This window comes from Panthera onca, chromosome A1, assembly GCF_046562875.1.
Source record: "Panthera onca isolate mPanOnc1 chromosome A1, mPanOnc1 haplotype 2, whole genome shotgun sequence".
Lineage (NCBI taxonomy): Eukaryota > Metazoa > Chordata > Mammalia > Carnivora > Felidae > Panthera > Panthera onca.
The window spans coordinates 199,036,377-199,063,480 of record NC_138339.1 but is presented as its reverse complement, the minus strand read 5'-3'; the positions used below and the strand labels follow the sequence as shown (position 1 = coordinate 199,063,480).

The 27,104-nt window shown below is 34.4% G+C and overlaps 1 protein-coding gene across 7 annotated transcripts in view; it reads right to left on the bottom strand.

The window, feature by feature from the left end:
- Positions 1 to 27,104, bottom strand: part of PCDH9 (protocadherin 9) — a 916,519-nt gene that overhangs the window by 134,148 nt on the left and 755,267 nt on the right. For 2 of the 7 annotated variants that reach the window (XM_060637023.2, XM_060637025.2), the window contains one exon: positions 3,357 to 3,532. The exons of 4 other annotated variants lie outside the window; for them this stretch is intronic. In XM_060637023.2, the coding sequence (XP_060493006.1) occupies positions 3,474 to 3,532 (59 nt within the window). In that variant the 3' untranslated portion in view covers positions 3,357 to 3,473. Of the gene's footprint in view, positions 1 to 3,355; positions 3,533 to 27,104 lie in introns of those variants that run through there. One more of the 7 variants, XM_060637022.2, reaches the window with a different exon arrangement.

The window sequence follows — 27,104 nt, the reverse complement described above, 5'->3', positions numbered from 1 at the left end:
GGACAGAGTTTCCAAAGCCAATAAACTATCTTTATAAAAATGATCTTCAGAACAAAAACCACATTAAGCCAGTTCTTTCATATTTTATTACTTTATATATTCACTAAACTCATTAGGGTTTTTATTTTAATGAATTAAAAGAGGAAAAGAATAATCATTGGTGAATAATGAAAAACACTAAAAGTATCTTTAAAAAAAAACTGGGTAGAAGCAGTGCATGTTTTATGACTTCTCAGTACTACATTTCTTTTCTACTCTACAGGTTTCTAGGTTTTTACATTATAAATCTTAAAACCATTTCTTTATATATCTTTAGATTACACCTAACTGCCAGGTTACGTATGCAAATAGCAAATTTGAAAACATTACTCCAGTAGAATAAACTAGTTGGGTCCTTAATCTAAACTTAATGCTAGACAAATGTATCTGATTGTATCTACACCATAAATTTACCTGTTATGTTTTCCAACCACATAAAGGTATGGGGAAGGATTCTACCTCCTACTTCTAGAAACTTTCTTATCTAGTGACAAAGCATGACTGTATCAAAACTGGCTGTTACCGACAGCAATTGGCTTTGACTCTCCTGTGAGTACCTTGCAATGGCTGCCCGAGAAAGTATATACCTAAAATGTTAGAGATCACTACCAAGGTCCCTGGACAATACCCAAAGTATATAGATGCACTCTTAAGAAAAATGGGAGAAAAGTGGGGATAAAACAGCATACTCTAGTCTTTCAAAGAGAGGATATATGTTCTTCCTATTACATAAAACCACAGAGGTTTCTAGACAAAGATTAGTGTTAAATCAGCTCTTTAATTAATTAGTTGGAGAAATGTTCAAAAAGATTTCTCCTCCTTGTTCATTAGGTCATGGACCAGCATTCTTTTCATGGAAAAAGGATGTAATGAAATAAATCTAGGGTAACAAAGAAATGGATGATCTCTTGAAGGGTGGGATAGCTTATGAAATATATAAAATACTTTAATTATTCAAATATGTAAATTCTAGATTTCAGACTAATGAGAACTACTTGAATGGAATTGCCTAAAAGAATAAATTCTTTAGATTGTTGCTCATTAATTTTATCTGATCTAAATCATTTTGTCATGAGCTTTAAAGGTATTATTAGTATAAAATACTAGTTTAGTGATAATGATTAATTCAGTTTTGAAATTGTTTGGACTCCCATAGTGGCATCTCTGCTCACCATAACATTATTTCTTTTCAGATTTTTGAGAATTAACTGTTGACCAAAAAAATCCATATTAAATAGACATAATTTACCTTCACAATTAGCTTTATTAAGTTAGCAAAGGGTGTAAATGGTAGCTCCTAATTCCAGGCACATCCACATGATATTTCCTTTTTCAGTTTACACAGCTGCAGAAATTAACATGTTTAATCAGGGCACGCCAAAAATGCATGGCCCAAGTGCCAGTTCAACCCTCTGACTCCTTCTGAATGCCAACACAAGAGCAAAACAAGGGGCTAACTACACACACCAGAAAACTAAAACAGACAAGAAATATGTAAAGTAACATTCAAGGTAAGAATGGCCAAGAAACAGTTCAGAAAATAATGGCTTGGTTTTATCTTATCATTCACAAAAAATGGATTTAAGACAAAACCATATACTTAATGAGCATTTCAAAACAAACTCATTCATTCCTTGGCCAACATGCTGAAACAATTTTAGTCGTCATTGATAATGGATTTTAATTGGTCAAAGAATGTATATCTTTCTAATTCTGACATAATCGTAAAAACTATGACATTTTTTCAAGGTTACAAGTTTCAGTTGGTCTGAATGAATTAGTTTCACATTGCTATTAATCTTGAGCTTCCATACACTCATTGTAATACGAACAAACCAGTGAGACAAAAGAGTTTTAAAATGTTCATGATTAATAGTGACAAAATGCTAACATAACTAATAGTCCTGGTTTTCATGTATTTTTTTTTTAGTCTTGGAATATAAACTGAGAGTTTGGGAAACACTTATGGTTTTGTCACAACTTTACATGACATGAGTTTGCGTGATGATTCTTTTAATTAAGAGCTTGTTTTCAGTTCTTGGCAGTATTTATTATGTCAAGTCTGATTTTTAAATTTTATTTTATTTTGGGTCTGCATTTTTAATGAGTTAAGAATGCCTAACATGAGATCTACTCTTTTAACCATTTTTTAAGTGCACAATATAGCATGATAAATATCTTGATGTAGATACATAAAAAAGATCCCTATGCAGCACTATGCCTCTCATTAGACATTAGTCATCATCCTCCACATCATCTCATGTATTTACTTATGCAAAGAAGGAGAAAACTGTTGAGTGTTATCATTCAATTTCTTGGGACTTACATAAATATTATTTAAGAAATTTCTTTTTTAAAATTAATTTATTTATTTTGAGAGGGAGGGAGGGAGGGAGGAAGGGAGGGAGGGAGAGAGAGAGAGAGATTGATGAGAGGTAGAGAGACAGAGAGAATCCCAAGCAGGTTCCACACTGTCAGCAAAGAACCCTACATGGGGTTCAAACTCACAAACCATGAGATCAAGACCTGAGCCAAAACCAAGAGTAGAATTCTTAACCAACTGAGCCATCCAGGCATCCTTTTTATTTAACAAATTTCTAATTCTTGTTCATTCTGTCTTTCTTGTTTAAATTCCAATTTGACAAGGCAATGACTTGGTTAAGCCAGCTTTAGAAATTATTTTCCTCCTCTACAAATTCACCTGTTTATCTCTAATCCCTGGGTAGTGCAAGGCTGATCCTATAATCTGTTAATATCTGATTTACCAAGAGCCAGTTGTGCCCCATAGAGACTAAGCCATTCTTGCTCTCCAGCACATTAAGAATTAATATTTACCCTTACTGGACCTTTCAGCCTCCACAAGAAACTTTAACAAAAGCTGTGCAAATCCCTATCCAACATATACTAGGAGGATTAATAATAATTCCTTTTGATCAGAATTACTTGGTTGGCCAGCAATGGTTTCCATGGTAATCAGGTGGTAGACAGGGCTGAAACTGATTTCATCAGTTGTAAGACATCATTAGAATTATCCTACATGTCTAATTATAACTTACTAGGAGTGACTTCTACATAGTGTAGCTTAGAGGCAGAGGAAATGAAGTTATGAGTTTTAAGTGTTAGAAAGCTTCCACAAGGAAAGATATTATTTTGCTTTTTCCTAATAAGACTTTTTCTTTCTCCAGCCAAGAATATTATGCATTAGAAAGAAGATACTTTGAAAAGAATTTTTATAAGAAATGGAACTGAGAGTTGTATATCTATAATGAGAATTTCACTGAAAGTTTGTTGTGCTAATAGAAAAATAATTTGTAATACTAGAGAGCTTATATTTTAGAAAATATTAACATATTAGAAAGAATTGCAATACCACAAACAGATATCTAAAAATATGTTTCTTTGTGCTTGTTGCAGGTTAAAATATCTGCATCCTTTTATGTTTGAAACAGGAAGTCCATTAACAGAGTTTTATTCCAGTGTCCAGCTGGTAACCCTAGAAAAAGAGTAGCAAACATTTGATAACATGCTAGTTCAATACTTAATTCTTATTAAAGGCAAAATCAAGAGGACAGTTGAGGACAGCAGTGTAGGAAGACTCACCTCTTTCACAGGCCCACCAAATTTACAACTACTTATAGAAAAAATCTCTCTGAAAAACACCTGAAAACTAGCTGAACAGCCCCTCCACAACAAAGGGTAAAAAGGCCACATCGAGATGGGTAGGAGAGGCAGAGATGGAGTCTAGTCAAAACCCACTCCCCCCATTGTGTCATGACCCTGAAGCAGGAGGGATGGCAGAGCTGGGGAGCATATCCCTGAGGAGCAAGGGGTTTGAGTCCACAGCAGACACCCTTAGCTCTTGGGGTTTGCACTGAAAAGATGAGTACCCAAAATATTTGGTTTTGAAAACCAAAGGGACTTGTGTGTAGGAGACCAAAAGGGCAGTAGGAAACTGAGACTCGTATTTTTAAAATGTTTATGTATTTATTTTTAGGGAGGGAGGGAGGGAGAGAGAGAGAGAGAGAGAGAGAGAGAGAGAGGGAGAGAGAGGGAAGAGGAGGGCCAGAAAGAGAGGGAGTGAAAGAATACCAAGAGAGAGTCTACACTCAGGGTGGAGGCCAACATGGGGCTCAATTTCACAACTGTGAAATCATGACCTGAGCTGAAATCACCATTTGGACACTTAACTGACTGAGCCACTCAGGCACCCCCTGAGACACTGTTCTTAAAGGGCCCACATAAAGACTCACTTTCCTAGGGACCCAGCACAAAAGCATCAAGTTGAAGAGTGCCTAGACCCTATGTGAAGGAGATTCATTGGCTAACCTTAGAGCCTCTTCTCAAGGGCAAGGAATTCTCTCTGACAATAGAGGTGCTGGCAGACACCATTTTGCGCTCTCATTCTACCTTGTGAGCTCTGTTTGTCATGACTTTGTGCTCTCCTGCAGCCTTGCCCAACTAATCCTAGCAGGTGGACTTGCCTGGACTGGTGCTCCCCCTCAGCCTCACTATGCTAAAAGCAGCAGTTCCCCATGGCCCTGCCCCACTAAACCTGGCAGGTGGGCTTGCTCCAGCTTGGTGCCCAACCCCCACCCCCCCCACAGCTCCACCAAAGCAAGTAAGTGCACCCACTGCACACACTCCATACAGAAGACACTTCTTGAATGCCTGGCTCTAGTGGTTAGGGGCGGTTATGTTTCTGGGCCCTATAGGATTGAAACAATCAAAGAGACAATTATCAGCTGACTATCACTTCCAGGGCACTTCACAGATAGTGGACTAAAACACACTCTCAGTCTTCCTGTGAAGTCTCACCTAATTCAGGGAAACAAATACAGAGAGCCAAGCAAAATGAAGAAACAGAAGAATATGTACCAAGTGAAATAAGATAAAACATCAGAAAAAAAGCCATAATGAAACAGACATAAATGATTTACCTGAGGAAGAGTTCAATCTAATGGCCATAAAGATGTTCACCAATCTCAGGAGAAGAATGGATAAACACAGAGAGAACTTCAATAGAGAGATGTTAAATATAAGCAAGTAACAAACAGAAGTCACAGAGTTGAAGAATTCAATAACTGAACTGAAAAATATACTGGAGGGGTTCAACAGCAAAGTAGATGAAGCAAAAGAAAAGATCAGTGACTTGGGAGACAGGGCAGTGGAACTCACCCAAACAGAGCAGCAAAAAGAAAAAAAAATAAAGATACTTTAATGCAAAAATTAAAAAAAGTAAAGACTTATGAGAAAACATCAAGCAGAACAACATTCACAAATAGGAGTCCCAGAAGGAGAAGAGAGAGAGAAGGAAACAGAAAGCTTATTGGAAGAAATAATGGCTGAAAATTTCCCTAACCTAGAAATGGAAACAGACATCCAGATCCAGGAGCTCAAAAAATTCCAAAAGACAATAGAAAAGGTCAATGAAACTAAGAGCTAGTTCTTCGAAAAAATAAACAAAAATGAAAAACTTTTAGCTAGACTCACTAAGAACAATAGCGAGAGGGCTTAAACAAATAAAATTGGAAATGAAAGAGGGCAAGTTTCAAATAATACCAAAGAAATACAAAAGATCAAGAAATTAATTATACACCAACAAATTAGAAAACCTAGAAGAAATGGAAAAATTCCTACAAACACAGATTCTTCTAAGACCTAATCAAGAAAAAATAGAAACTATGAGTAGACTGATTACTAGCAAGGAGAGTGAATCAGTAATCAAAAACCTTCCAACAAACAAAAGTCTAGGACCAGATGGCTTTACTGGTAAGTTCTAGCAAACATTCAAAGACAATTTAATACCTATCCTTCTCAACCTTTTCCAAAAAATTGAAGAGAAGCAAATGCTTCCAAACTCATTTTATGAGACTCGTGTTACCCTAACACAAGAACCAGACAAAAACACCTCAAAAAAGACAATTATGGGCCTATATCCCTGATGGACATAGATGCAAAAATCCTCAATAAAATATTAGCAAACCAAATTAAACAATACATTAAAAAGATCATACACCACAATCAAGTGGTATTTATTCCAGTGATGCAAGGAAGGTTCAATATCTCCAATTCAATCAACATGATAACATCACCTTAACAAAATGAAGGATAAAAGTCATAAGACCATCTCAATAGATACAGAGAAAGCATTTGACAAAATTTGACATCCATTTATAATAAAAACACCTAACAAAGTGGATATAGATGGAATATTCCTCAACACAATAAAGGCCATATGTGACAAGCCTACAGCTAATATCATACTCAATGGTGAAAATCTGAAAGCTTTTTCTCTAAGGTCACGTAAAAGACAAGGATGCCCACTGCTATCATTTTTATTCAACGTAATATTGGAAGTTCTACCCAAAACTAGGCAGGAAAAAGAAATAAAAGACATCCAAATTGGAAAGAAAAAAGTAAAACTCATTATTTGCAAAAAAGCCCCCATAATTTTATATATAGAAAACCCTAAAGACTGCACCAAAAAAATGTTATATCTAATTTAAAAAACTCAACAAATTTGCAGGATACAAAATGAACATAAAAAATTATGTTGTGTTTTTATACATTAACAAAAACTATCAGAAAGAAAAAATAAGAAAACAACCCCACTTATATTTTTTTCAAAAAGAGTAAGATCACTAGGAATAAATTTAATCAAGGAGGTGAAGGACCTGTACACTGAAATCTACAAAAAAGCCGATGAAAGAAATTGAAGATACAATGAAATGGAAATATATTCTGTACTTATGGATTGGAAGAATTAATATTTTTAAAATGTTCATATTATCCAAAGTAATTTATAGATTAAGTGCAATCTTTATGGAAATCCCAAAGGCATTTTTCACAGAAATAGTACAATCAATCCTAAAATTCTATGGAACCTCAAAAGACCTCAAGTGGTCAAAGCATTTTTGAAAAAGAAGAACAAAGCTAGAAGTATCAAGCTCCCTGATTTTGAGCTGTATTACAAATGTGTAGTAATGCAAATTGTATGGTTTGGGCATAAAAGCAAATGCAATGTAATGGAATAGAGAGCCCGGAAATAGACTCATGCAATATATGGTCATTTTATGACAAAAGAGCCAAGCACATACAATGGGGAAAGGGCAGTCTCTTCAATAAGTAGTTTGGGAAAACTGGGCAGCCACGTGCGAAAGAATGAAACTGGACTATTATCCTATATCATAAAATTAACTCAAAATGGGTTAAAGATGAATATAAGACCAGAAACCTTAAGCCTCCAAGAAGAGGACACAGGTGGTAAACTTGACATTGAACTTGGGGATAGCTTTTTGGATCCCACCCCAAAGGTAATGGCAATAAAAGCAAAAATAAACAAATGGGACTATATCAAACTACAAACCTTCTGCACAGTGAAGGAAACCATCAACAAAATAAAAAGGCAACATACTGAATGAAAGAAGATATTTGCAAATCATGTATCCAACAAGAAGTTAATACACAAAATACATAAAGAATTGTTACAACTTTTGGAAACCAAAAGAAAGCTTAGGTAGTTATACTTATATCAGATGAAATAGACCTTAAAACAAAGACTGTAATAAAAGACAAAGACAACACAACAAAAATCCAATTAAAAATAGGCAGAGGACTTGAATAGATGTTTTGCCAGATAAGACATATAGATGGCCAACAAGCACATGCATAGATGCTCAATGTCCCTAATCATTAGGGAAATGCAAATCAAAACCACAAAGAGATATCATTTTACACCTATCAGAATGGCTATTATCAACCTTTTTCAGATTTGGCAATGATGTGGAGGAAAGGGAACCCTCCTGAACTGTTAGTGGGAATATGAATGGGTGCAGCCACAATGGAAGACAGAGATTCCTCAAAAACCTAAAAACAGGCATACTATATGATCCAGCAATTCCACTTCTAAGTAGTATCTGAAGAAAACAACAACACTAATTTGAAAAGATATATGCAACCCTAATTCACTGCAGCATTATTAGCCTAGCCAAGGTATAGAAACAAAGTTTATGTAGACTACAACTCAGGCATAAAAAAATAATGAAATCTTGCCATTTGCAGCAATGTGAACGGAAGTAGAGAGTATTATGCTAAGTGAGATAATTCAGACAAAGAAAGAACCATATGATTTCACTTATATATGGAATTTAAAACACACAGAAATACAAAATTCATAATCAGAGAACAAATTGGTGGTTGTCAGAGGCAAGACGGGTGGGGAGAAATGGAAGAAGGGGGTTAAGAGGCACAAACTTTCAGTTTTAAAATAAATAAGTCATGGGAATATAATGTATAGTATGGTGACTATAGTCAATATTATATTGCATATTATTTAACTTTATATGGTGATGACAGAAACTAGACTTCTTGTAATTATCAATTCACAATGTATACAAATATTAACTCACTATATTGTAAACCTGAAACTGACATAATGTTATATGTCAATTACACCTCAATAAAAAAATTGCTAAAAATATTACTGATGAGTATACTGTTACAGGGGACTGTTTCAAACTTTTCATAGTGTTAACCCATATTGTTCCTAAGAATTAATCTTATTGACATAAACTTACAGATAAAAGGTATTTATAAAAATGTCAAGAAAAGGCAAATCAGCACTTGGGAATTAGAAAAAGGAAAAGAAGACAGCTAGAGATTATGACATCAAATAAGCACTATGGATTTGCAAGCTTATTCCAATGTTTTCCTACTCAGATAAAAATAGTGTTATTGGAATTTCTGAAGGATGGGTAGAAAAAGAGAACCCAAAATAAGGTTTACCAGAAGAAACTAGAATTATCAAAAGTTCTTATAAAGACTTATAAGGAACATTAACATATCCGTGCTACATCTGAAAAGAATGTTGCTAATTTTCTGTTCCATAGGAGAAAGCACTTTTTATACTTAAGATGAAGCAGGTGAATGCAAATTTCCTTTTGATTCCCTTAGGCAATGACTAAAAGATCAGGAAATAATATGTTTGTACTAAATGAAAGGATGTTTATGTTGACTATCATATTTAGAAATATTAAAATCATAGAATCTGCTAAATGTAGGACCCTTTTCATCTAGTGAAAAGTGAAATTGTGGGCTCTGAAAAATGCAAATCCATATTTTTATTCTGACATTCTGGCATACAGTTGTTTTTTAAATAAATAAACACATAAAAATGCATTTATAAATGAATGACATATTCTGCAAATAAATAGGTAGGGATAAACAAAAGATTCCCTAAAATGTAACTAGGGATTTGGGCTGTAAAATTACAAAGTTAACATTTTCTTTCTAGCTTGCTGATAAGATTTGTCTGTAAGCATTTTTTCTTCACTCTAATAGCAAAATTTTTCAACAAACAGGAATACAAACTTTATATTCATCATCTATTTACAATCATAAATATTTAATTAAATCTATGAGGTGCTACTTTTCTAGCTCTATAAAAATTGTTGAAAAGGCTAAAATACAGTTTTTAAGTTGCAAAATAGATTTCCTTTATCAATTAAGCCTTTATTTTGCGATATCTGCAACACAACTCTGCTTGAACATGTGTAGTCAGAGTTAACATAGCTAATAGCCTGGGAGATTTGAGTCTAATATTAGGCTTATAAATTGCACTGTGTTCATAATAAACTGTTAATGCTTAAGAAACATAACTGGGAATAATTACCACATATTATGAGTCTATGTCAGAGGAATCTGCCCATACTAATGCAGCTTTTCCCAAGAAATTTACTTGTGACTTTTTTCTTTCTATAAAAAAAATCATTTCACATTCCTTTCTACTTAATGTTTTAATATTCTGTGCTCAATTAAATCTCTATGAGGTAATCAGAACTCAGTTCTTTTTTATCAGTTTGTCACTTATTGTAGTTCTTTAAAAATGCCAGGTACTTACAGGTTACAGAACTTAATAAAATCAAAACAGAAAGTATGGTTATCTGGGACAAAGATAATCTGTTATTAGAATTGCTTGAAAAAATAGTAACAAAGTGAATAAAAGTCATCTTATAATTTTTAAACCTGAGTATCTAACAAATTCAGTTTAATGTTGCAAGGACAAAGTAAAACATGATGACATCTTGATCTTTCATGTTTTACAAATCACTAATCAATTTTCAAGTACTGAAAAAATACCACGTAGTGTGACATTGTATCTGAGTAGTTTCTATTATGTTAGAGAGCAACAACATTCTACCTCTTTCTCATTATATGAACTTCACCTTAGTCATTTATGCCTTAATCATTTAGTTATCACACTGTAATTAAGTCCTGATGTTTGGCTGAATTGGTTCCTGTTTTTTCCTCATTAGCCAGTAAAAAAGATAAAAAAGCTAGTGAGAAATTTAGTTATTGACTCTTGAAAAAGGAATTTCTCAGACCAAAATAGACACAAATTCAAGTCCAAGAAAGTGGTGGATTTGAGATGTGAAAATCTATGTCGGGTAGTATTTATGGATGACCTAATGCCAGAAATTCACATAGCTTTGTGAAAAGCAGCTATAGAAGTATATTTTTGATGGTTCAGACCCACAGAACTCCAATTACATCCCCAGAGACAGAGCCGTACATTGTGTGTAGTGAATGTGTATGCACGGTCCACGTGTAGGTGTGAGATAAACTGAGTGAAAGCTGCATTTCACATCGTAAGGGTCAGGCCCTAATTGGAGTACTGTGTTAGTTCTTTTCACTACATAGCAAAAAGACATTGCAACACTTTAAAGAAAAGATTCCCCAGAATTGTAGCTAGGTTAATCCTAGGATTAAAGAGACTGAGTTATGAGGACAGGTTAAAAATCTTAGTGTGAAAAGAAAGTCTTTCAAATTGCATGTACCGACCTATCTTGGAGGTATGTATAAGAGCACATGCAGTTTTGATAATACTACATCAAAGAAACTGGGACAGGATTTAATTGTGGGCTAACAAAGGTAAATTAGACCATATGTCAAAAGTACCACATTAATGAAAGGAAAATACTTAGAAATACAGCCGAAAGGAACATCTATTGCTTTATAACACAAAGAACTAAGACATTTGCTGCTTACTGTTTTTGGCTTTCAAATAATTTTTTCAGCCAATCAAGTTAGTAGATTTGTTTCAAGGAAATTAATTAAGTTGTACTGCAAGACCTTCTTTGAAACATGAAATAATTCTAGCTGAAAAAATATCTATCATGGAAATTTATCAGCCACATTTTGGTGCTTTTGGCCCTATTAGCTGTCCAATTCTTAGTTTCAATCAACCTTTCAGCCCCTAGTAGAGGTGATAAGCCTTTGATATAAAGAAATTTAATAGTCCAGACAGTCCTCTTAATGCAGCTCAGCAAGAGACAAAGGGATAAAATAATCTGCTCCTCCTAGTGAGCTTATACAATCTTCTATGAAAAACTGACTGGAACTGAAAAAGGAAAAAAAGTCAATATTTTAAGGTACTTTAATAAGAAACACCCAATTAGCCACTAGTATTTAAACATGTAACCAGGGAAAGGCCTTCAGAATGTTTCAGACAAACAGGAACATTAACAAGAGTAAAACTTAATATTATTTCATGCTTAAATATGCCATCTAATGTCAAGGTATAACTTCAAAGTGATTATTTCTTCTTCCTTTTATTTCTCACTATTGTGTCTTCCTGTCTGCCTTCTTTCCTCCTGTTTCTTCTACTGTATTCGGTTTAGAATGCAGATTTTTTTTGTTGAAAGAAAACAATGATCTGGACTTGGTATTTTGTTCTGCTTTGGGATTACAGGGCCTGTCACCTGAACTTTATCATCTTCCACTGTATTATGGGTATAATAGTGTCGTTAATACTGCCCTGAGCACCTCACATGAGTGTTAAGAAAATCCTATCTTACAAATATAGTGTAAAGTTAAAGAAAACTTTAATTAATAAAAAAATACCAATATCTGTTTGGCAGGTTTTCAAAATGAGTGAAATAATCAAAATGTATTTAAATTTATGCGTAATACCTTTCTAGAATTTTATCAGACTTCTCTACCCCAATTTCACTTGAGTGTAGGCATATTATAATATTGCTTAAACAAATATGAGTACCATGACTCCATACATGATTCTTTTTAAGGGTTAGAAAAAGTTTTCCTACATGTACTAATTATATTAATTGTACATAAGCAATTATTTGTGACTTCTAAGGCATAGAACAGTTGAATATTCCATCACCTCGATGAGTCTTACCTTCTCTACACAATAGACAGGAATATTGTTTTGAAAATTGCCGTCATAAAATATAAAGAAGGCAGTAGAAGTTTAGACTTTAGTACTTCCAATCGTTCCCTTCAAAGGAGTTCATTATTTTCAAAGAATAAAGAAACAATGAAAAATATAGAAAACCGAATCTGATCCAAGAAAATGTCAGTAGTCATCAGTTGATTTTATTCATAATATTTCAAATTGTACAAAATCTAGATTGTGTGCAAGTAGTTAATAGCACCATAAACTAATTGTTGTTTTGCAACAATTTAACAAAACATAGTTAATGAACACCTATAATATATATATATATATGCTCTTATACAATATGCTATAAGATTCAGACATCACTACCAAGGAGTCCCTGCCTCCAAGAAACTTTCATTCCTACAAACATGAGAACACAAGTAACTAACGACAATGAATGACAGGATATTTTCCGGAGAATTCTGACTATCGGGCAATGATGAGTCAGAGAAGGGAAAGCACTTTCCTGTTGGCTGGAAGACTCTGCAGACGCTTTGAAAGAAGATTGAACATTTACAAGGAGGCAGGAAGATCCATCACATTTCAATTGGAAGATACTGGAGAGCAGTAGAGAGGGAGAATAAGCATGCTTTTGGACATACAAGAGCATGTTTGAACACTGCTGTTGGCCCGAGTGTATTCAGAGTTGTGACATTACTAATGTCAAATTGTAATCGATATTTTATGTAATTTTTATGCCAAAATTTCTGATAGTTTAGGAAATTAATGGCTATTATAATTCACTCAAAAAACTGTATTTCTAAACCCAGGTCTATTCTACACAAAAAGAGGGAAGAAAATACTTTTACAGAATAAAATTTAGGAAATGCATAAACCTAATTTACACAACTGTCTGTTCTTCATATTTCACAGAATTCTATTTTGCTGGATGTGTTTTGATATAGTTTACTTAATCTGGCTTTGCAAAATAGTAAATAGGATCTATTCTTTCAAGTTATAATGTCCCAAGCATGAGCTATGGTGACATTTTAATATAAACCTGAGCATAAGAATAACTTTGATTGGGGCACCTGAGTGGCTCAGTCGGTTGAGCATCTGATTCCAGCTCAGGTCACGATCACACAGTTTGTGAGTTCAAGCCCCGCATCGGGCTCTGTGCGGACAGCTCAGAGCCTGGAACCTGTTTCAGATCCTGTGTCTCTCTCTCTCTCTGCTCTCCCCTGCTCTCACTCAATCTCTCTCTCTCTCTCTCTCAAAAATAAACATTAAAAATTTTTTAATAAAAATAACTGATTAATTTCAACATACCTTTATCTACTAAACTATTATTTACTTAATATTTGCAAAGTTATTGTTAATTAGTTTAACAAAACTTTAAAGTAATATTTATATAAAATAATGCTAGCAATTGTTTGTATTCAGTGCATTTTGTATTCAATATTCATGCACATTCAGAAAACTGTTTACAAATGAGGAATCTAAGGTTTAGAAAGACCACATCAATTCCCAGAAGTCACAAAGCTAGCAAGTGAGACATGCAAGACTAAAAATCAAGCATTTTTGTAACTAGGTATCTAGAAAGTGCTCTATTAAAAATGAATGCATAGGAGCACCTGGGTGGCTCAGTCAGTTAAGCATCTGACTTCAGCTCAGGTCATGATCTCACAGTTGGTGGGTTTGAGCCCCACATTGGGCTCTGTGCTGACAGCTCAGAGCCTGGAACCTGTTACAGATTCTGTGTCTCCCTCTCTCTCTGCCCCTCCCCTGCTGGCAATCTGTCTCTCAAAAATAAATAAACGTTAAAAAATGTTTTAAAAAGAAAAAAACGAATACACAAAATCCAAAGTACACTATCAACACGTGAAAAATTCATCTAGAGTTATAAATTGGAGATCCTATGATATTCGAGATCCTATGATATTCTCTTTTCACTAGACTATTTAGGAACTTATAATAAATTTACATACTATTAGAGTCCAAAGTTAATAATGACAATTACTATCTTTTGCAATAATTTTGATAATGTTGACAAGATTTCCTTCAGTGTTTCTGTTTGGTTGTTTGTTTTTAAGCTTGAGCGAAGGTCTCACCTGTCATGGGGCCCCTAATTCTCAAATGTTCTTTTGAGGCTTGATGACCCTTATGTCTTCAATAATCCTCTGGAAGACATGAACATATCACTTTAATGGATAACAACTCCATCTTCTAATATCCAAGAGAAAATATCTTGATATCGTAGCTGACAGGAAGAATGCAAAATTGCCGCATGTAGGTTGCACAGGGAGAAAATGATGCTTTCTGAGGAGGGGGAAAGGGCTTCTTCATTATTCTAATAATGTGGCCCATAACTGGTTTTTGTTATTGCTATTAAATTATATTACTTAAAATGCATTCTATATTATGTTTGATAGGTCCAAAGCATAGCTTATTAGCCACCTACCTCAAGCAAACTATCTTTGGCAGTTTTCCATTCTGCCAATATTTTACCCTTTTCCCAACAGGCAAACTCAAAATTTTGGATGGATTTCTTACTGTTCCCTCTTCATCATCCACATTTATAATATATATATATGTATATATATTTCCTGGAGATCCTATCTTCAGAGTGTTCTAGACCTTGTCTGAACTGCTACGTCCTCACTGCTACTTTTCTGGTCTATGACCTCATTGCTGTATGGTCAGATTACTACAGTAGGCTCCTAGTCACTAGTCTTTCAGTCTGCTCAAATTACTACTTTCATGATGCCACTCTCCTAAGAGCTCTTGATGACTTTTTCAAAGCTTCTTTGGTCAGGTGCAGACTCACATCTGTGGCCTCTGAGAAGCGCCATATATAGATTTCACTTTACCTATACAACCAAATATAGAACTTTAACTAAATATATACTGTTTCAGATAGGATATTGCCCTGACTTTTACAACTATTCGCTAGGTATCCTTTCTTACATGACTTTGACCAAGTCAGTTTTTTCACGTAAAATATATCCATCCTTCCATCCACCATCCATCCATCCATCCATCCATCCATCCCATCCCATCCCATCCATCTGCCCATCTATCTGTCTGTCCGTCCAGTCAAACAGTCCACATTTTAGGAAGAGATCCCCACACCGTGCTAAACACTAGAAATGCAGACTAAACCACTGTTCTGTCCTCAGGATATCCCCAGTCAAGTTGGAAGACAGACATTACTTAATTACATGGCAGCATATACTACAAATAAGGTGTGTTAGAAGAGAATTTGAAAGGACTTTTAACTCAGCTTGCAAGAATCAGGAAAAGGTGAAACCTAAACTAAATCTTAAAATCTTCTCTCTTATGTCTGCCCATATAAAATCCTGCCCTTAAAAAAAAAAAAATCTGACTCCACTATTTTCAATGAAAATCTCAAGTCTAACTTCCTACATAAAGCTGTCCTCAACAAAGTGAGCTGACCTAGAAAGCTACTCTTTTCACTGGCTGTCAAACACACTTTCAACATAGTAAGATCCTATGTCATATTGTTCTCTAATATTTCCTTTTTGCAAGTCCCAGAACTATAATCTATCCCCAGGAAATCACTAGCTTCATCAAAGGCAGGCTGGTTCTCCTTCTTTGTTCCTCCAGTGCCTATTATAATGATGAATTACTTTTAAGTGTGCTAACATAAACACTCTTGAAGTTAATTAAATCAGCTCCTCTTCCCAGTAATCCTGCAGCCACTGTGGACACCCATGGGGACATCTGTGGAAATGTCATTTTGGAGGCAACTAGTAGCCATGTTTCTGCTGTGGTACAAGGCCCAAGCTGGGCTAAATCAGATTTCTTTTGAGAATTTGAAATTAGGACATCAATGGATTCTACATTGGTCAAAGTTCGGCTTAATTCCTGAGTTATTAAGAATAATATTTTTGAATTATTACTGATTTGTACATATACCACATTAGTAATAATTCAGGAATAAAAATAAACAAAATAAATCCTTTCATCCCAACTCATCTCATTATCAATAATCAATCCCAAAAGCACACATGACAGTTTTTTTAATTAGAGAAAACTATGATATTTGTCTCTGGAATAATAACTATGATATTTTTACAGCACAATCACTTTATTTTACATATAAATGTATAGTCCTGGAACTAAAAACTTTACAAGACCTTCTTTTTTTGGCTTTTCTAATAAGGATATTTCATAATTATAGAATAAAGATAAAATATATCCTCTAATCTGGGGGAAAAAGTCTCCAAACAAAGACTTGTTTCTTTAAAAGAATGCATTTTCTTCCTAAAAATAATATGCAGTTTATGGGATAGTTTAACAACAACAACAAAAAAAACATTATTCTTACAGCTACATAAAAGTTTATATCTGAGCAAATAAAATATAATGAGGTACAATGTAGGAGAAAAAAATAGCAAACTTGAATTTCCTCACCATCAGATTTTTAATTAGCACCTATAATATTTAAGAACATTCATAGATGCACTAAATATACAAATCACAGAACGGTAATAAAAAAGCTCATAAGGATCTCTGTTCTCTGTCTATGCAAAACATAAATAAAATTTGACCTCCCCAATGCTGTATGATGGACAAACGGAAGCAGTACCAATGCAGGAACCATTCCTTCCTTCCCACTCAATGGGAATGTATACTAAAGACATATGGGGGGCTGTGATCTTCTTATCCCTTAAAGATGCATTGCCTGAAGTCACAGAGGACTTGAAGAAAAGAGACCCAGACAAGCTCTTTTGTAGAAGAAGGGGTGAAACATAAAGGTCAGGGGATTACTGGTAAAGTTTTCTTTCTTCCTGGAAAACATGATCTTTGCATATCATTTTTTGGCAAAATCTAGGGAAAGTTAATTCTGAGATAGGAGTTTGTCCTCAGAGCTTGTTAGTTGATCCTCTTGAATGTGTAATTATAAAAATTACCAAGTTTCTATCTTAATATGAGGAAATTCTGTTGAGGAACAATGAGGATTATTTTTTCCAATTAGGTAAGTATTTTAGTATAGCAATTATTTGTGTTAATTTTCTCTGATATGTTTATGTCTTTTAGAAATGTTTGCTGATTTTCTTTTCACATATTTCTGCAGTTATACAAAAAAGTCAAGGTAAGATCATTACCTACCTAATTCAATGAGGGGTTTAATGATTTAATTGCAAAATAAACTATTATACTTTTTTCTGTTTATATTTACTCATTTAAATTCTCTTAACCCCAGTCTAAGGTATTATTCTTTTGTTGACACTGATCAACAATTCCTTGCCTTCTCACTCATATATTTCCATATTTTAAAACCTAAAATGTTACATAAAATAGAATTGTTTTTTGCACAAATTCTTCTTCCCCCCACATAAAAATGTTCATTTTTTTATACTCATAACAACATTTTCACAATAGTTTTTAGTATTTTTATAATAAACACACAAAATTCTATTAAGAATATTCTTTGTTGTTCCCATACTGGCCAGATAGCAAAGGAAAACTAGTATGCTTTAATCTTGGCCCAATATAAGGCACTTACTTATTAGATTCCCAATAAATGTTTTTAGACTGAAAGTATTAAAAAATAAGTGAATAAATTCTGGTTAATTCCAGTTGGGCAATTCTTCCAATTTGGACTTTTTCTATTTTAAATTGCTCGGTGTGACCATTCATATTTACCAGATTTGTATTTTTAGAGCAACAGTGTGCATGTGATGCTGAAGGAGTTTCTCTTCACTTATAATATTTAATTTCTTACATTGGTTCCCAAACTTGGAAAGTAATATTTTACCTTTTTAATTGTTAGTATTCATCTTTTTTTTTCTTTTTTTTCTTTTTTTTTTTTTTATTTAAAATTTTTTTTTTCAACGTTTTTTATTTATTTTTGGGACAGAGAGAGACAGAGCATGAACGGGGGAGGGGCAGAGAGAGAGGGAGACACAGAATCGGAAACAGGCTCCAGGCTCCGAGCCATCAGCCCAGAGCCTGACGCGGGGCTCGAACTCACGGACCGCGAGATCGTGACCTGGCTGAAGTCGGACGCTTAACCGACTGCGCCACCCAGGCGCCCCAGTATTCATCTTAAGTGAAAATATCTAATCATGATGCCTTATGTTAAATTTTCAAATGCTAAAAAAAAAGGAAAGAAAACAAAGACTATTTTCAAGGGTATTTTATAAATTGCTTTAATGTTTATTATTCATTTTTGAGAGGGGGAGACAGAGAGAGAGACAGAGCACAAGTAAGGGAGTGGCAGAGAGAGAGGGGGAGACACAGCATCTGAAGCAGGCTCCAGGCTCTGAGCTGTCAGCACAAAGCCCAACGCAGGGCTCGAACTCACTAACTGTGAGATCATGACCTGGGTCAAAGTAGGGCACTTAACTGACCGAGCCAGCAGGCACCTTAATTTTCAAGGTTATTTTAGTCTAAAGATAAGATACTCAGTTTGGAGCCCATGTAGCAATTGCAGAGTGGTTTACACAAGCTATGAAATTGTATGAACAATATTGCATTTTTCTGTGTTGAGGGTCCATTGATTTTCAAATATCTCAAAGAGATCTCTTAACAAAGAGAGTTTAGAACTGCTGTTAGAAAATATTTTGAAAAGTTTATAATGAACACATTGTAATATATTTGAATAATCCAAAAACAAAAATAAAATGTTTTCTATTTGATGGTTGAATATTTACAAAAAATAAAAATTTAATAAAGTTATCCAGAAAATTCAAGCCAAAAATTAAGAAAACCCACATTCTAGTAATAAAGAATTGGATAAATATAGATTGGATAAATTGTCTCTATTGAGTTTCTTCTTGGTTTGGTTTTACTGTATTAAAATCCGACTCTGAGTCTCAGTTCCCCTATGAAAAGACTGCAGTATCCCAATTCTTTCCAGCTTGTTAAATTGTTAAAAATATGTTATAACCGATTCAGTTTGGAATTTTTTATTTTTTTCTTCCAACCATCACAACCTAATTTCTTCTTGTATAGTTTAAATAACAGTAAAATTGGAAGGAATCTTTTACTTTTTCTATGGAATTTTAAAAAAATTATTTATTTTTGACAAGAATGTATATATTTAAGATATTCACCGTGATGTTTAATTTGATTACATTGTGAAATATTTACCATAAGCTAATCAACATATCCATAACTTCTCAGAGTGATCTTTTGTGTATTTGTGGTGAGAACAGTTCAGATCTTATCCAATTTCAACTATACATTATTATTAACGATAGTCACCATGCTTTACATTAGATCTCTGAAAGTTTGTAACATTTGATCATATCTTCCTTTTTTTAGCCCCAAACTCCAGTAACCATCATTCTACTCTCTCTTACTAGGAATTTGAGCTATTTTTTAAAAATTATACATGTAAGTTAAATCATGTGATATTTGTCTTTGTGTATCTGACTTGTTTCATTTAGCACAATATATTCCAAGTTCATCCAGGCTGTCATGAATGGCAGGATTTCCCTCTTTTTTAAGGCTGAATAATATTCTATTATATATGTGTGAATGGACAAAGAAAATGTGATATACAGCAGTCATCTGTGGATGGATACTTAGGCTGTTTCCATATCTTGGCCATTGTGAAAAATGCTATGAATGAATATGGGAGTTGAAATATCTCTCAGGAATAGTGGATATATACCCAGAAATGGGATTGCTGGATTGTATCGTAGTTCTATTTTTAATTTCTTGAGGAAGCCCCATACTGTTTTCTATAGTAGCTGTACTAATTTACATTCCCAGCAACAGTGCCCAGGGGTTTCTGTTTATCTGCCATCATATCAAAAACTGGTATCTTCTGATTTTCTGATAACACCCATTTCTACAGGTGTGAGGTGTGATATCTCATTGTGGTTTTGATTCACATTTCCTTGACGATCATCAATGTTGGGCACATTTTATATATCTATTGGTCATGTGTATATCTTCTTTGGAAAGATGTCTGTTTAGGTCTTTTGCCCATTTTTAGTGGGATTATTTGGGGTTTTTTTGCAGTTTAGTTTTGTGAGTTCTTTATACATTTTGGATATTAACCCTTTAACAGATGGTTTGTAAATATTTTCTAACATCTCAAGGGTTGTCTCTTCATTTTGTCAATTGTATCCTTTGCCTGCAGAAGCTTTAGATTGCTGTAGTCCTGCTTATTTAACTTTGTTTTTGTTGCCTATGCGTTAAATGTCATTTCCAAACGTTTTTTTGCCTATGTTTCTTCTAGGAGTTTCATTGGTTTTGGGTCTTATGTGTAAGCCTTTTAATCCTTTTGGATTGATTTTTGTAGACAATGTAAGATAAAGTTCAATTTCATTCTTTTGCATGTGGTCGTCCAGTTTTCCCAACATCACTAGTTAAAGTTATGGAACATGTTAAGTACAGGGAAAACTATAAAGAATAATATAACAGACACATATGTATTACCATCAGCCTTTCCAAATCTTATCATTTTGCTATATTTGATTGGGATATTATTTAAAGGAGTTAAAGATAACAACTGAGTACCCCTTTATCATTCTATTTCTTCCCAAATTTCCTAGAAGTAATCACTATCCTAAATTTAGTGAATGTTATGCCTTTCCATGTGTTTTATGTTTATTACATATTCTTAAACAAGAACAATTATTTTACATCATTTTATAATTTATATGGATGTTATCATACTATGCCAATGTTTCTTGAGTTTTCCTTCTCTAAAAAGTTTATTTTGATACTTATCCTCATTAATATGTAAGCCTTCAATATGTTCATTTTGAATGCTATATAGAATTTCATTAAATGCATCTGCCAGCTGTTGACAACCCAAATAACCCGTATTGCTTTTTGAATCCAAGTAGTTAGAAAGCATATCTAATTTTAAAATACAAGGTATATTTACATTTAAATACAATTAATAAAAGCTGTAAATACAAAGTTACTGCCTATTCAAAAATGAAAAAAGCCTCCCTGATATATTTCACTTTTTAGAGGGTATCACATTCATGCCAGTGATCCCCCCAAACTGCTGTACCTCAAAATAGGCTAGGAAGCTTTTGAAAATCCCAGTGCCTAGCTCATACCCCATAATAATCAAATCAGAATGTTGTGAAGTGAAAGCCAGGCATTAGTATTTTTAAAAGATCCCCAGGTAATTGCAAAATACAGCAAAGTTGGCAACCACTGAGTTATGCTGAGCCATTTTTTATTTTAAGTATTGAGATTTCAACATTTTCCTCATAGCCCCAAGCACACTGACTAACTCCCATAACCTTCCTCTACTCTAGGAAGCGTTTTCCCTGAGAAATTTTTATTGGCTCATTTTCTTTATACATGTTACCCCTAAAACTACCTTCTCTAGTCCCTGAATGATATACCTTAATGTGACTTAACTCATCCTTTTCTCAGTTTTGTTCTTTGTTGTTGGTGAGTCCTTTATATATGTTTTTATTGTTACCAGTTGTACATCCTAAGGTCCTAAGAATCTGGAACCATGTCAGTGAATTAGCTCTGTACGGTACCTAACAAACTGGTACATGCAGATAAACAAATTGTGCTTTTTCTGATAATGATTATCTTGCAGAGAATAAAAGTTATCACTCTAAAACCTGGTATCAACTCTCCTCAATCATATATAATACCTGAGCCGTTTTTTTGTACTTTGTTTTTATTCAACTTTACCTATTATATGCAGTTATAAATAGCTTAAATTGTTTAGTTTTTTACTTAACTTCTTTCAGTTCATAATTTTATTCATATTTACTTAAATATAATGACATCTAAATTAAACAGAAACCAGACAGCATGCATATTTAGAGCTAACAATGTATGCTCCCCAAATATTTCATCTTTTGAACAGAGAATTATCTTCAGTACAAAGGAACTTATGTATTGAATTCAACCTCACCTCAGGAAGCCATGACACCTCCAGCTGACGCTAAGGTACAAGGAGAACACATCCTTTTCCATTGTCCTACATTTTGCTGATTTCTACTGCTTTCCTTACTTTCTCCATCTCTCTCCGGCTTTATCCATCACTTCCAAAGGTAATATAAAGTCTTTAACTTATCTACATGTGGGTAGATAAGTTAATTGATGGAACTGATCGTGTGGTGGAAGGTAATCAGGCTACATGCATCACCAGTACAGTTGGAAAAGCACCCTGACCCCATACAAAATCTTATTTAAGGCAGTTTGGATTATTTACTGAAAGGGCAAATGGTGACATTCAAAGACTACAAACTTCCTGTGCATTACAATTTCTACATTCCCAAATTTTCCCATGAGAAAAGACTATCATTATACATTAGGCCTAGCCATTTAGTTTAAAAATGAAATACTCTAATTCAAATTATGTCAGTTGTACGTTGCTGCTCTCGACTAAGGTGACATTCTGCAGGAGGCAGTAATGTTTATGCGGTAGGAAAGCCCGAAGCTAGCGACAAATATATCAGGGCCATTACATGGAATCAAAGTGATATGCTTTTTGGAGCATAGGGATAGGGGTACTTTAACTCCACAAGGACCCAGAGATGCTGCTTCTGACTTTTGAAAATAACAACTTATAATTCAGAGTTGTCTGTTTTCAGTTGAAACTGCAGGAAATACTACTTTCAGGGGCCTGATGTTCCAGGTGGAAGATATTAAGCCTGTGGTAAGTTGTTGCCCGTGGAGAGGTTGACCCAGAGGAAAAGAATCCAACCAGCTGAGTCACAGAAGCATGTGCACTTATGGGGTTCTGCTTCAGGGTTGTTTACAGTGTTAGAGGGTCCAGTTCCTAACCACGACTGTCACCTAGTTCAATAGTGCAGAGAAATAGAGAATTGACAGCATTTATGACATTGGTATCATCTCTGAATGAAAAATAGAAAGATGTTTATTTCTGCCTTCCATGTGGATGCTATTGATCGAAATGACATGAGGTTTTATTTTTGAATTGAAGAAAAACAACTCTTGGAGTTTAATAGCTTTTAAGTTCGAGTTAATAAATTGAAAGTCTATTCACTGATGTAAATTTCTGGAGGGCTTAAAAATATAAAACCATAAAATAGATGACAACCCACAAAAAAATAATAATAGAAAAAAAATAGTTTGTTTTTAGAGGAGTGTGAGAAAGGCAGAAGATTTCCACTTCGGTATCTAACCGTTTACCTCACATTCCTAATGAATTTGAAGACAAAATGTATTATCATGCTTAAAGCTATACATTAATGTTTAACGTTATAGCATCTAATAAATATCTGCATATCAAATTGCATTCTAGATTCAAAGTTTGCACTGGGATTGCTTTCGAATCCTTTAACATTTAACATTTATACAAATTATGTAAATCATACACAGCACACGAAAATATGGTGAGGAGGTGGACAACTGCTTTGCTTATGCAGAGTGACATTATCTAAACCCCACCTCCACTTTGTAGCTGCAGTTTGTTTTGTTTATTTAAAGAGGATCTGTATTCCAGATTAAAGAAGTGAGGAACAACACCAGTAAGAAAACTAACATGACATTTGAACGGTCTCATGTGTCAAATCAATAGCGCTAGTTTAATATCTTTATCATATACTATTTAATTGTTTTCAGGTTTGGGGCTAGGCAATGACTTACGTCTAGACTTATAAAACATATTGTTTGTGTTGCTTGAAATATACAACTGAAATTAGTATGACAGAAAATCAATGACACTATCAAGTAAAATACACTGAGGTATAGACTTAAATAATAGGAGAGATAAGAAAAATAGGAAAGCAGTTTATAATTTAGGAATATAATATAAATATCTAAATGTAGGACTGTTACCTCTCCTAATTTAAGAGCTTTATCAGCCTGGAGCTACTTGAACAAGAAATAGGAAAACATGAACTCTAAGCCAGCCCAATATGGCTTACTTAATAAGAATTTTCTCTATCTAAGGTGACAGTAGGATGTCAATAATTGTGGAAAGAAATGGTGGGTATTCAGGAACACTTCCAAGTGAGGGGAAATTCAAATTTCAAACATAACAACATAACTCACAGATAACAAAAAATTATAAAAAGGCTTGGCCTTTTCTTATGGGGACTGCAAAGTGTTGAATGGATGTTGTACCAAGGTTACTATGAGATGGTTAAATATAAACCTATTTCCTGTTTTAAAGATATCAGAATAAAGAAACCTGGGGTTTTAAGTGACTTTTTCCAAGGTCACATAGATGAGTCAGTGGGAGAGACAGGTATAGCTGCTGAGTGACAGAGACGGCAGGAGCTGTAGACTCTTCTCTCGCTCAACACCTGCAAAATTGCCTAAACTACTCCAGCATGTAAGCCCTTCACTGGTGACACCATCCTAATCATTATAGAATCTCGGCAGAGATGACAACACTGGAAGCTTCTACCTCCACTCTGGTTGTTACTTCATGTTTAAAAATAATACTGTTTAGATTACTAACATTTATGGGGCGAACACCACAAGAGAAAGTGGTCAAAGGTTTTTCATATCCGTTCAGACAAATTATTAGATGTGAAAACAAGGAAGGTTAATGCTGGTCAACAATTTTGAATGCACCTTGTCTGCCTGCCCACCACTAAGGAATGCCTCAAGAGACTGTCTTCAAAATGCTAAAATAAATTAATCGGGAGTCAGTTCCTAAGACATCACTACCACATTAAGCCTTCTTAAAAGATTATGCCTGATTCACATACTTCTTTGATTATTCATTCATGTGGAATTGAAGACTACAAATCACATTTGTTGCATTTTAGAAAATTCCCGTTGCATAGTTTCAGTTATATCAAAATGAAATAAATCATCTTTAGCCAAAAATACTTTTTAATCTTCAAGTTCCTCTGGGATACTGTAGGTTTCTATTCTCAGACTTCACTGAATTCAAATTAGTGTTTTGTGTTGAATGGAAAAGAAAATGTTGAGAAGTAATATTGATCTTGAAATAATGGGTCAGCAAAATAATGGTTTTAGTTTAAATGACTAACACTGCAAATGCATACCCCTTCTAATCCATGTTAAAACCTGAGTGTCCATAAAATCAGCTCTGCCAAAAAAATTAATATGCTTAACATGGATTGTGATTTTGTTTTCCTTGCAGGAGACATCATGACATTAATGCAATATGCACAAAATGTGAGGCCCACAATTTTAGTTTATTGTTTTATGTGTATGTATAGTCCTTTTTGTTTCCAAGAAATGTCATACAGCGCCTAGAGAATTAATCAATAGCTACTTTAGGTCCAACGTCAATTGCATTAAGCTATATGCAATTTTGAGGTAAATTGTGAAGAAACAATATGAGAGTACCAAATGCTAATTTTTCTTTAGTTATTAAATAAATGAGCATATTGGAATATAAAGTTAAACAATTTAACATACAAGTGAACAGATGTTAATGTCAAAATCCACGTGTAATCAGAGCCCTTGCCCTAGTTTTCCTATTCCTCACTCAGTGATCCTATTCAGCACCTGCATTTTTTGAGCACCTGATTCAGGGGTGCTCTGGAGCCAGCTCACGCCAGCTTGCAAGAGCTGACTGGTAAGTGTTCTGACTCTCACAAGCCATCATTGCCATCACGGGAGAATTTACACTACGGAAATTGGCAAATACTATAAATTATGTCTCTCCCTAGCCCCTTTACTAATACACCACTATAAATTATTCAGAAAAATCTGTGCAGGAGTGCTACAGGGGTAAAAATTAATAACTAAACCCCAGCCCCAATTCTTAACATACTTATTTGAAGAGACCAAATTAGAGAGATGAGGCATAACATTTAAAAGAGAAAAAGTGAAAGCTAATTTTTGGCAGCTTAAACCTTTATGATTTGGATAATGAAAGTGCCATTATCAGAAACACAGAATTCGGGAAGGACATTCATTTGGGAAGTTTTGTTGGGACCCGAGCTGTTTGCCTCAGGATGAAATTCAATGGAAAGATCAGGGGAACTAAATCCGGGAGTTGAAATCATCCACGATAACATTTTTATGCATGACAATAGTTCCCCAAATTGTCTAAACATTAAAATTAGCTACGAACATCAAGAAAAAGTTGATGTCTGCATACCACCCCCAGAGACTGTGGCTTAATTGGTCTGGAATGTGGTCTGAGCTTTGGAATATTTTGAAGATGCCAAGTGATTCTAATGTGCAGACATGTTTGAGAAACTCTGGTCTATGATTCAAACATTTAAAAGTCTTTTAATGCCTTAAGTTCCTGAAACACAGAGAAAAATGGAGACATCACAAGCTTTAGAGCCTTTCAGATCCGTCCCTCAAAGCATGCTAGTTACTGCCATTACTCAGAGCTAAGGTAAAAAAGCACTCCTATTTTCTACCACATAAGAGGAGTTGAGTTAAATGAATTCAGTGGCTTTCCACTACCCCCACACTTTAACAGTTGGTAGTCAGGGAATCGTGAGGAAAAAGTTAGTTGTTCTTGCTAGAAACTGAAATGTGATGTCACACTTGCACACAGCTATCCAAAATAAAATGTCTCATACCTGGCATAACGCATGTCTAACTCACCAAATATAATTCCATAAACATTTTTGAAATTGTGGTGGAAGAAGTAGCTCAATCACTCCTAAGTGACACTTTGTAAAGAAGAGAATTACCTCCTTAGGCATATGCTCTCCCCACAGAGAGAATTCAAGATTGTAAGTAATCAGCTTGATTCTACGCTTTGAATTCAAGAGAGTACAACAAACAAGTCAGAGAGAGGGTGGAAACAGGTCTGGGAGGCAAGGATTTCCAGCACTTAATATGCATTTAAAACACAGATTGAGTAGTTTTGGACCTGAGATTCTCTGTTTTTACCATGTTCCCAGGGGAAGTTCTTGCCGTTAAAGTCTATTGGTACATGCACCTCACTTTGAATAGCAAGATGGTAAACGCCCAGAATAAAAAGTTTGTTGGATCCACTGGATTC